The following is a 12,116-nucleotide window of genomic DNA, read 5'->3' as shown; positions in this document are numbered from 1 at the left end:
TCTATTGGTGCTTCTTTCATTATATGATTTCCATAAAGATTTTTTTTAATTTTTAATTTTTAAAAAATGTTTTGGTCACATGGTGTGGTATGTGGGATCTTAGTTCCTTGACCCTGCATTGGAAATGCAGAGTCTTCTTTAGTTTATTTATTTTTAGTTGGAATGTAATTGCTTTACCATATTGTGTTGGTTTCTGCCATACATCAACATGAATCAGCCATAGGTATACACCTGTCCCCTCCCTCAGAGCCTCCCACCTCCCACCCCATCCCACCTGGAAAGCACAGAATCTTAACCATTCAGTTCAGTTCAGTCGCTCAGTCATGTCTGACTCTTTGCAGTCCCATGGACCGAAGCATGCCAGGCTTCCCTGTCCATCACCAACTCCCGGAGTTTACCCAAACTCATGTCCATTGAGTTGGTGATGCCCACCATGAAAGTTTCTCCATATAGATTTTTGAATAAATGAATGAGTTCTAGAAGCAGCAGTGTTGTGTAGAGAGAGCAGAATTATTTTCCAGGGAGAAGTGAATCTTTTATTTAGATCTCATAAACCCACCCACCTTTTATTTAGATCTCATAAGTCCTTCCTGACTCTCTAACATTCACTGGCCGTGTCTCATGATATCTAGAGAGAGGAGGGCAGGAGGAGAAGGGGATGACAGAGGATGAGATGATTGGATGGCATCATTAACCCAATGAACATGAGTTTGAGCAAGTTCTGGGAGTTGGTGAAGGACAGGGAAGCCTGGCGTGCTGCAGTCCACAGGGTTGCAAAGAGTTGGACACGACTGAGCGACTGAACAACAACAAAGACAGAGGAGACGTGGACTTCTATGGCTCATCTTAGTTGTTTTCTGCCTTCCTATTTTAGTTTATGAAAGGAACCTGTTAAAGGCCCTGAAGAAGTTGGATAGTTATCTGAACAGCCCCTTGCCTGATGAGATAGATGCCTACAGCACCGAGGAAGCTGCTATTTCTGGAAGGAAGTTCCTGGATGGCAATGAGCTCACGCTGGCTGACTGCAACCTCTTACCCAAGCTCCACATTATTAAGGTTTGTCCTTCCTCATACCTCGGGTGCTGAATACATGAATGGGGCTTTGTTTCATTTTGTTTTGATTTGTGTTTTTTTTTTTTTTTTTGCCAAGGCAATCTAAAACACGGGCTCTTAAATTTAAAAGTCTAGCTTGTTTCTGTTCACAGCATCCAAGCTGCAAGTTTAAGATCTGTGGATGCTATTCTCAGGTGTTCCTAAGAGGTTCTCATGAATCATCTGAGAGCTTGGCTCTCATCCCTCCATCCTCACAGCTTCTTTTTTCCAGTCCTAACCCCCACAGCCTAAAGACAAGCTCTGTGAAAGCAACTTGAGGGAATACATTGATTATAACTGGTGTTTCACACTCCAGGCTTGGAGATGGTATGTGGAATCTGCGAGGATTAAAATGTGAACTCGGGAAATTCCCTGGTGGTGGTCCAGTGGTTGGGACTCAGCACTTTCACTGGGGTGGCCTGGGTTCAGTCCCTGGGTGAGGAACTAAGAACCTGCAAGCTGAGCAGTGCAGTCCAAAAACAAAAACATCAACCAAAAATCTGAGCCAACCTTGAAAATAAAATGTGAACTCAGTCAGTGGTTGGTGATGGGAAGAGTAAGCCTAACCCTGGGATAAGGGAGGAGGTTGGCTGTTAACACAGACCCCTTACAGCTGGTGAGCAGCTGACAGCTCCTTGGCTGGACCACATGCAGCAGCCTGTTTTCCCGGGTGATCGAACATGAAATAAGAGTTGCTGGTCATGTATAATTAGGGTTTAAAGATTCCCTAGACCAGTGGTTCTCCAACATTAGTAGGCATAAGAATTGTGCCTGCTAATTTAGAAATGTGCCTGCTCAGGGGATCCAGTTGTGTCAGACTCTTTGTGACCCCATGGACTATAGCCCCCCAGACTGCTTTGTCCATGGGATTTTCCCAACAAGTTTACTGGAGTGGGTTACCATGCCCTCCTCCAGGGGATCTTCCTGACCCGGGGACTGAACCCACATCTCCTGCATTGCAGGCGGATTCTTTACCACTGAGTCACCAGGGAAGCCCTTTTAGAAATGTAAACCCGTCAGTTCAGCCCCTGACTTACTAAAATCAGAATTTTTGGGGGTGACTCTGACATTCAGAAGCAGATGACCCCACCCTTGGTCTCCGTAGTTATGGCTGCTCTCCAAAGTGCCCCAGTCTGGCTGTTACTCACAGCTGTTAGTTGCTGTATCATTATCACTGTTGCTATGCCCTTGTTCTGGGGCATCCTTATTATTCAGATCATACCAGGTCCAGAACTAGGTCCTTAGTATAAAGATAGGGAGATGGGAGAGAAGACATAGGGAAATACGAGTCAATGACCTTGTATTCTAATAATGCGTTTATTTGGCATTTTAGTTCAGTTTAGTTGCTCAGTTGTGTCTGACTCTTTGCGACCCCATGGACTGCAGGTTCATGGGGTCGCAAAGAGTCGGACACGACTGAGCAACAGTGGGGTTGCAAAGAGTCTGACATGACTGAGCGACTGAACTGAACTGAACTGGACTGCAACATGTCAGGCTTCCCTGTCCATCACCAACTCCTGGAGCTTACTCAAACTCATGTCCATCAAATCAGTGATGCCATCCAACCATCTCATCCTCTGTTGTCCCCTTCTCCTCCAGCCTTCAATTTTTCTCAGCATCAGGGTCTTTTCCAAGGAATTGGCTCTTCGAATCAGGTGGCTAAAGTATTGGAGTTTCAGCTTCAGCATCAGTCCTTCCAATGAATATTCAGGACTGATCTCCTTTAGGATGGACTTGTTGGATCTCCTTGCAGTCCAAGGGACTCTCAAGAGTCTTCTTCAACACCACAGTTCAAAAGCATCAGTTCCCACAGTCTGTGGCTGGCTGTCCTGTGGGTGACTGGCCACCCTGTTACTCCAGTCATTCTTTGCCTTTCTCTTCCTTCCCGACTCCATTCCCAGCCTTGCCCCATTCATCTTCTTTCTTCTCTCTTCCCTGATGTGTTCAAGGGGCACCAACCTGAAAGCTAAGCCTTGAGGATGCTGCTGATCCTCCAAGTGAATTTTCTTTTTAATAACTGCCAGTGTTCTGACATGTACAATTTCATGATGGCAACTCTCAATCCTTCAAACGCGCCACATTGGTGATTATCCAAACCGGACATTTGAGAGCCATTTTCCAACAGGTTATTTATGTTGTTGTGTCTGGTTTAGTCCCTTTATTAAACATATTCTCATCATTGCTCTGACTAATGTAACATCACAGAAGCACATGGAGTTTAGGGAAGGCAAGAAAAAGACACACATATGTACTCACTTGCATATATACACAGACCAGTTGCCACTTGTTTAGCTCCTATAAAAAAAGACTGTTTAAAATGTCAGTAGAGGGGATAAACTTCAGAGTAAAATAAAGTAGTCCACGGCTCCAATAGAAGACCTAACTGCAAAATCTTCAAAGCCACTTAGCACTCAAAATACCCAGCAGCTTAATAATCTTCCAGAATGGAACAGTTCTGAAAGACAATGAGAATCAATCTACAGGAATTTATGGTAAGACAATGAGAGAATAGAGGACTTTATAATCTATTCCCATCCTGAAACCAGCAAAAACATTCTGAAAATCTAAAGCATTATCTCCACCTTTATTTCTTTTTGGCTGCATTGGGTAGCACCTGGGACCTTGGTTCCCCATCCAAGGATTGAATCTGCACCCCCTGAATTGGAAGCTCAGAGTCTTAGCCACTGTACCACCAGGGAAGTCCCTCTCCACCTTTTGTAAAATTAGAAAAGGATGGACCGCCAACTCAAAGACTTAGACACTAGCTTCTCTAGATCTTCAGCAAGGTTCGGATGTTTGTAAAAGTAAATAATACAGCCTTGAAGTGCCCAAGCTTCTTTGTTTGAGGACAGAGCACCGAGTGGGCCAAGAGAGGCAGGGACCAGCTCTACGGAGATGAGATCTCTGTGGAGGCAGAGCTGAAGGTGAAACTGTTCAGAGGTGTCACCTGTGTGTTCTGCCACTGTCCCCTGACCCAAAGCAACAGGGAGGGGAGGTGGAGGGGAGCAGAGAAGGAAAGAGGCATTCTGCTTTGTGACTGCTGAGCAGAGAAAAGAAATAAGCTTGGAATCACTCAGAAGAGAGACTGTAGATGACCTCAGCGTCACTTTTAGCCACGGCAACCTCCTCCTAATCTGTGAGCTTCAGAGTGGAGGAGGCACTAACCCTGACTTTGACCTTGACCCTCATGTGTCCCTGAGGCAGAGTATAGAGCAGTGTTTGAAGAGCAGGTGAAAAATGTTAGAGTGTTAGTCGCTCAGTTGTGTGTGATTCTGCGACGCATGAACTCTAGCCCGCCAGGCTCCTCCGTCCATGGAATACTCCAGGCAAGAATACTGGAATGGGCTGTCATTTCCTTCTCCAGGAGATCTTCCTGACCAGGAGTTGAACCTGGGTCTTCTGCGTTGCAGGCTGTTTCTGTAGCATTTGAGCCACCAGGGAAGCCCCTTGATGAGCAGGTGTTTGAGGATAAATATCCAAATTGGTCTGCCTGTTGCCTGGCCTTCCTCCCATTGCTCTCCACCTTGTTTTTAAGCAAATAGTAGGTCCAACGGGTCTGCCCATTAAAGGATGGTTAGTAACCAAAAGGAATCCAACTGGGACCTCTATGTGGATAGGAAAGGGGGAAGGGTTAAATAGAACAAAAGAGAAAAAGGCAGATGAGAAACACCTCTCTGGTTAAGATTGGTCCAGTAACCAAAGAACTTTTCGGAAAGATACTTCTCTACAGCCTCAAAGGAATGAAAGAGAACATGAACCCTTCCCTGATGGCTTAGTGGGTAAAAAAACCCACCTGCAATGCAGAAGACACAGGAGATGTGGGTTTGATCCTTGAGTTGGGAAGATGCCCTGGAGTAGGAAATAACAACCCATTCTAGTATTCTTGGGTGAAAAATCCCATAGACAGAGAAGCCTGGCGGGCTACAGTCCATGGGGTCTCAAAAGAGTTGGACATGACTGAGCTACTCAGTGTAGCACATGAACCTTTGAAGAAAGCGCTCAAAAACAAGTCCCAAAGTGTCAAAAAATATAATCTCGCAAAGAGGATGAAAATGAAACTGGTAGAACTGAAAAAAACCTTAAAGACAAAACAATTTCAGAAATTGTTTAGAAGTTGTATTAGGAGTAGCAAGAGGTGGAAAATGACATTGCAGAAATCCATCAAAGATTTGGAAGACAGCCCGAGGAAATGATCTCAAATCGAATTGAGAAGAAGCAAGAGGTAAAGGTGTACCTAATCAGGAGAAAGAACAGGAAAGAAAAAAAGAGGAAAAAGAAGACTCAAAGGTAAAGCGTTTTGAATTAAAGGCTGACCTGAACATTTACTTTAAGTAGCAATCCATGATTAGAAAAATACTGTCCTGAACAGTCAACACACTGTGATATAGCTTGCAAATTATATTTGAACTTTGATGATAAAAAAAAAACCCTTTGAGTGCCCAGATGATAATGATAATAGTAATAATCATAAAAGGTAAGTCCACCTACACAACAAAGAAATTCAGAATAGCCTGATATATCTCTAAAGTGAGGTGAAAGTGTTAGCTCGGTCATGTTTGACTCTTTGCAACCCCCTGTCAGGCGACTCTGGAATTCCCCAGGCAAGAATACTGGACTGGTGCTGACATAAATCAAAGCAAGATCCTCTGTGACCCACCTCCTAGAGTAACAGAAATAAAAAGAAAAGTAAACAAGTGGGATCTTACCAAACTTAAAAGCTTTTGCACAGTAAAGGAAGCTATAAGCAAGGTGAAAAGACAACCCTCAGAATGGGAGAAACTGATAGCAAATGAAACAACTGACAAAGGATTAATTTCCAAAATATACAAGCAGCTCATACAACTCAATACCAGAGAAACAAACAAGCCAGTCAAAAAGTGGGAAAAAGACCTAAACAGATATTTCTCCAAAGAAGACATACAGATAGCCAGCAAACACATGAAAAGATGCTCAATATTGCTCATTATCAGAGAAATGCAAATCAAAATTACAACGAGCTATCACATCACACGGGTCAGAATGGCCATCATCAAAAAGTCTACAAACAATAAATGCTGGAGAGGGTGTGGAGAAAAGGGAACACTCTTGTACTATTGGTGGGAATATAAACTGCTATAGCCACTATGGAAGATGGTATGGAGATTCCTTTAAAAAGTAGGAATAAAAGCACCATATGACCCAGTAATCCCACTCCTATACATACACCCTGAGGAAACCAAAATTGAAAAAGACACATGTATCCCTTTGTTCATTGCAGCACTATTTACAATACCTAGAACATGAAAACAACCTAGATGTCCATTGACAGATGAATGGATAAAGAAGTTCTACATATACATGATGGCATATTACTCAGCCATAAAAAGGAATGCATTTGAGTCCGTTCTAATGAGGTGGATGAACCTAGAACCTATTATACAGAGTGAAGTAAGTCAGAAAGAGAAAGATAAATATTGTTTTCTAATGCATACATACGGAATCCTGGTACTGAAGAATTTATTTACAAGGCAGTAATGGAGAAACAGACATAGAGAATAGATTTATGGACGTGGGGAGAGGGGAGGAGAGGGTGAGATGTATGGAGAGAGTATGTGGAAACTTACATTACCACTTGTAAGACAGATGGCCAATGGGAATTTGCTGTATGTCTCAGAAAACTCAAACAGGGGCTCTGGATCCACCTAGAGGAGCGGGCTGGGGCAGGAGATGGGAGGGAAGTTCAGAAGGGAGGAGACAGATGCATACCTATGGCATGAAATTAAAAGATGCTTACTCCTTGGAAGGAAAGTTGTGACCAACCTAGACAGCATATTAAAAAGCAGAGACATCACTTTCCCAATATACGTCTGTCTAGTCAAAGCTTTGGTTTTTCCAGAAGTCACGTATGGCCGTGAGAGTTGGAGTATAAAGAAAGCCGAGGGCCAAAGAATTGATGCTTTTGAACTGTGGCATTGGAGAAGACTCTTGAGAGTCCCTTGGACTGCAAGCAGATCCAACCAGTCCATCCTAAAGGAAATCAGTCCTGAATATTCATTGGAAGGACTGATGTTGAAGCTGAAACTCCAGTACTTTGGCCACCTGAAGCGAAGAGCTGACTCATTTGAAAAGACCCTGATGCTGGGAAGGATTGAAGGCAGGAGGACAAGGGGATGACAGAGGATGAGATGGTTAGATGGCATCACCGACTCAATGGACATGAGTTTGGGTAAACTCTGGGAGCTGGTGATGGACAGGGAGGCCTGGCATGCTGCGATTCATGGGGTCACAAAGAGTCGGACATGACTGAGCGACTGAACTAAACTGATGGCTGATTCATGTTGAGGTTTGACCAAAATCAACAAAATTCTGTAAGCAATTATCCTTTGATAAAAAAAATAAATTAATTATTAATTAGAAAAGGAAAAGAATACTGGAGTGGGTTGCCATTCCCTTCTCCGTGGGATCCTAGGATCACATTAAAAGCCAGAAAACAAAGCAACCTAGATGCCCATCAGCAGATGAATGGATAAGGAAGCTGTGGTACATATACACCATGGAATATTACTCAGCCATTAAAAAGAATTCATTTGAACCAGTCCTAATGAGATGGATGAAGCTGGAGCCCCTTATACAGAGTGAAGTAAGCCAGAAAGATAAAGAACATTACAGCATACTGACACATGTATATGGAATTTAGAAAGGTGATAACGATAACCCTATATGCAGAACAGAAAAAGAGACACAGAAATACAGAACAGACTTTTGAACTTTGTGGGAGAATGTGAGGGTGGGATATTTCAAAAGAACAGCATGTATACTATCTATGGTGAAACAGATCACCAGCCCAGGTGGGATGCACGAGACAAGTGCTCCGGCCTGGTGCACTGGGAAGACCCAGAGGAATCGGGTGGAGAGGGAGGTGGGAGGGGGGATCGGGATTGGGAATACATGTAAATCTATGGCTGATTCATATCAATGTATGACAAAACCCACTGGAAAAAAAAAAATAATAATAATAATAAAAAAAAAAAAATAAAAGCCAGAAAACAGTGGTTTAATAGTTAAAGGATTGGGGACTTCCCTGGTGGCCTAGTGGTTAAGAACCTGCCTTCCAATGCAGGGGACACAGGTTCAATGCCTGGTTGGGGAACTAAGAGCCCATATGCTTTGGGGCAGCTAAGCCCATGCACCCCAACTAGAGAAGCCTGCGTGTTGCAGCGAAGACCCAGCAGAGCCAATAGTTAAAGGATTAAAGGAAAGGGAGTGTGATGTAAGAATTTTATATCCAAGTAAATTGTTGCTTTTACCTAGACTTTTGGTCTTGATGGAATAAGCACCCCTGAGCCATTTTGTAAAAATAAAAATTTTATATGATGACATAATAAAAAAGGATAAAAAAAAAAAGGATAATAAAATAAGAATCCAGGAACAGAGAAGGTGTTGTGGTATAAAAGGATTAGTGATAGACATAGGATTTCTTTAGATCTGAAACCAGAACTAAAGCTGAAGAGCAGTGAGAATTATAGCTACAAGACTGAATCAGATATAGTAAACTTCTATTTTCACACTATTGGAAGGAGGATAATAGATCAGAAATGAAAAGAAGTGTAAGTATACTAATTTCCTTGCTTATTATCAAGAGTAAGTAGAGATCAGTCAAAGAATAGTTAATAATCAAGAAATAAAGAATTCCTATTATTTAAAGTTATATAGGAAACCACTGGACCCACTCCAATATTCTTGCCTGGGAAATCCCGTGAACAGAGGAGCCTGGCAGGTTATAGTCCATGGGGCCACAAAACAGTCAGACATGACTTAGTCACTAAACAACAACCACCTCTGGAAGAGTTAAAACAGACCATAAACCTTCCAAACCATCAGAGAGGGAAACACACACATACATAAATGCAACAATCTTTACAGGAAGTTGGAAAACAAAGTATAACATTAATAAGATATGATATAAAACAAGTTTACATTTATGAGAGGCACATATATAATAAATTTACCCAGAATGTTTGGGTAAAGCAAAGGCAGGCAAATGCAAATAAAAGAAAAGCAGGAGTCTTGACATTAATCTCTAGTGAGATTGAATTCAAGTAAAAGATATTAATTTAGGAGGTTCTTTGAAAAGTTATGTAGTCCTGTCTTGCTGCATCATTAGCTCCCTGCTTCCAAAATCTGAGAAGTAAGTCATGAAGATCTTCTAATTGGTGACAAATTCCATGCTCATGTCATCCAAACATCCCAGGGGCCAATACAATGGGAGATATTAGTCCTCCCAAGTATTGTTGTTCAGTTGCTCAGTAGTGTCTGACTCTTCGGGGCCCCATGGACTGCAGAACGCCAGGATTCCCTGTCTAACACCAACTCCCAGAGCTTGCTCAAATGCATGTCCATTGAGTCGGTGATGCCATCCAACCATCTCATCCTCTGTCGTCCCCTTTTCCTCCCGCCTTCAATCTTGCCCAGCATCAGGGTCTTTTCCATTGAGTTGGCTCTTTGCATCACGTGGTCAGAGTATTGGAACTTTAGTATCAGTCCTCCCAATGAATATTTGGGGTTCATTTCCTTTAGGATTGACTGGTTTGATCTTGCAGTCCAAGGGACTCTCAAGAGTCTTCTCCAGCACCGTAGTTCAAAAGCATCAGTTCTTTGGTGCTCAGCCTTCTTTATGGTCCAATTCTCACATCCATACAGGACCTACTGGAAAAGCCATAGCTTTTACTATATGCACATTTGTTGGCAAAGTGATGTCTCTGCTTTTTAGTAAACTGTCTAGGTTTGTCATAGCTTTCCAAGTATTTGTCCCCCCAAATTCGTATCTAAGTTAGACCCAAGTCCTAATTCCCAGTATCTCAAAGCTGACCTTATTTAGAAATAGAGTTTTGCAGATGTAATTAGTTAAGATGAGGTCATGTTAGTTGATTAGGAGCAGGAGAGTGGGCCCCTAATCCAACATGACAGAGGTTCCTATAAAAGGGAGTTTGGATCCAGAGACTCCAACACAGGGAAAATGCCAGGTGAAGACTGGATCTGTACTCCCATGAGCCAGAGACAGAGAGAGACCTGGAATGGATCCTTCCCTGGAGGCTTCAGAGGGAACCTGGCCCTGCTGACACCATGATCTTAGACTCTGGGCCTCCAGGACCGTGGGAGAAGACTTTTTTGTTGTTTCAAGCCACCCATGGTTGTAGTGTTTTGTTAACGCAACCAGGGAACCCATACCATCTGCAAAGAGGATACACCCTCTTTTGTGATGAATTCCCAGTGACACCCTCCAGCCAGAGGAGACATTTCACACCACTGTGTTTTCGTGATATCCATTCTCAGCTACCCCATCCTTACATCCCCTGTTTCCTTGAGGATAAGGATTTTTCAGTTCTTGAATCTGCCCTCTGCACACGGTAGACCCACAGTGAAATGATCCTCTTGGGCAGAATGATGGAAATCCACAGGTGTAACATACATGGGTACTTGGGGTTTCAGGAGGTGAGGCTCAACAAATAGGAAAAAGACAGGGCACTACAAAGTGATCCTGGCACAATCTAAACTGAAAATCCATCCCGAAGCTTTGAAAGTGAAAATGTTAGTTGCTTAGTCATGTCCAAATCTCTGAGGTCCCATGGATTGTGTCCTCTGTTTGTGGGATTCTCTAGGCAAGAATAATGGAGTGAGTTGCCATTTCCTTCTCCAGGGGATCTTCCTGACCCAGGGATTGAACCCGGGTTTCATGCATTGCAGGCAGACTCTTTACCATCTCAGCCATCTGAATCTTTAGGCACCAAATAACTCAGCAGCAGAACACAGGGAGAGAAAACTACTAGAAGCACAAAGAGAAAGCCACCAGATTACAGAGCAAGCTCAGGGCTTTCCTGGTGGCTCAGATGGTAAAGAATCTGCCCGCTAGTGCAGGAGATTTGGGTTCAGTCCCTGGGTTGGGAAGATCCCCTGAAGAAGGAAATGGTGACCCACTCCAGTATTCTTGCCAGGGAAGTCTCATGGACAGAGGAGCCTGGTGGGCTACAGTCCATGGGGTCATGAAAGAGCTGGACAAGACTGAGCGACTGGACAATAGAGCACCTTCGTGCCAGCAGGTCACGAAGACCATCTGTGATGAACGGGTGGGCACAGTTGTGTAGCATCTCTGTTTTGAGTCCCACGCTCAGTGTACCCCCTGCAAACTCATCCTGCAATTTGGGCAGCTTGAAAGGCTGTAGATGCCACGGGAACTTGAGAAAATATAGTACACGCCTCAGAAGAATGGATTGTCTGATATAACTGCCTACGTTTGTGGGTTTTCCCTTTCTGACTGTTTCCTTTTCGTTTTTAGATCGTGGCCAAGAGATACAGAGATTTTGAATTTCCTTCTGAAATGACTGGCATCTGGAGGTACTTGAACAATGCGTATGCTCGGGATGAATTCACAAACACATGTCCTGCAGACCAGGAGATTGAACACGCGTATTCAGATGTTGCCAAAAGAATGAAGTGAAGCTGGGCTGTTTTCTGTCTCATTTCTCAGCTGTGTGAGCTAGACTATGAAAGTAATGTCTCCTTTGTGTTTCCCTCCCAGTAACCATTCTTTGCAAAATAATGCCCATACTTTAGCAATGTGGATACCATAGCATGATCCACTCAACAGGAAATGATTCCTAGCCTTGTAATTTGTCAGCTCACTTGTGTATCTGAATAATACCAATATCTGTTGTTATATACTCCAATTGTCTGGTTTATGTTCATTTATATCTTTGGCATTCTGGGACCTTGTAATCCATGATATTTAGGGCATGTGTTTTGCAGTTTACGTTTCAAAGAAAATAAGGTTTGGATTCAAACCTAATTTATTATTAACCTCCTTTATTTTTTAAAAAATGTGTTTTTCTCTGATAGTTTTCATAATCATGCATAACCTATTTTTCTGCTCTAAAATGGTAGTTCAACTTTTTAAAAACAAAACAATTTTTATAATTACAAAGTGATACTCGCTTATTTTAATATTTGAAACAAAGTCAGAAGTAATAAAAAAAAAAGACAAAAGTCAC

At 42.8% G+C, this 12,116-nt stretch overlaps 1 protein-coding gene across 1 annotated transcript in view; it reads left to right on the top strand.

Annotated features, from left to right (window-relative positions):
• The window catches only part of CLIC6 (chloride intracellular channel 6), a 49,007-nt gene extending 37,441 nt beyond the window's left edge, over positions 1-11,566 (top strand). The window contains exons 5-6 of the mRNA XM_061134028.1: positions 875-1,056; positions 11,405-11,566. Coding sequence (XP_060990011.1) covers positions 875-1,056; positions 11,405-11,566 — 344 coding nt within the window. The remainder of the gene's footprint in view (positions 1-874; positions 1,057-11,404) is intronic.
• Positions 11,567-12,116: the final 550 nt, after the last annotated feature.

Source organism: Dama dama, chromosome 31, assembly GCF_033118175.1.
Source record: "Dama dama isolate Ldn47 chromosome 31, ASM3311817v1, whole genome shotgun sequence".
Lineage (NCBI taxonomy): Eukaryota > Metazoa > Chordata > Mammalia > Artiodactyla > Cervidae > Dama > Dama dama.
This window is presented reverse-complemented; position numbering and strand designations above follow the sequence as displayed.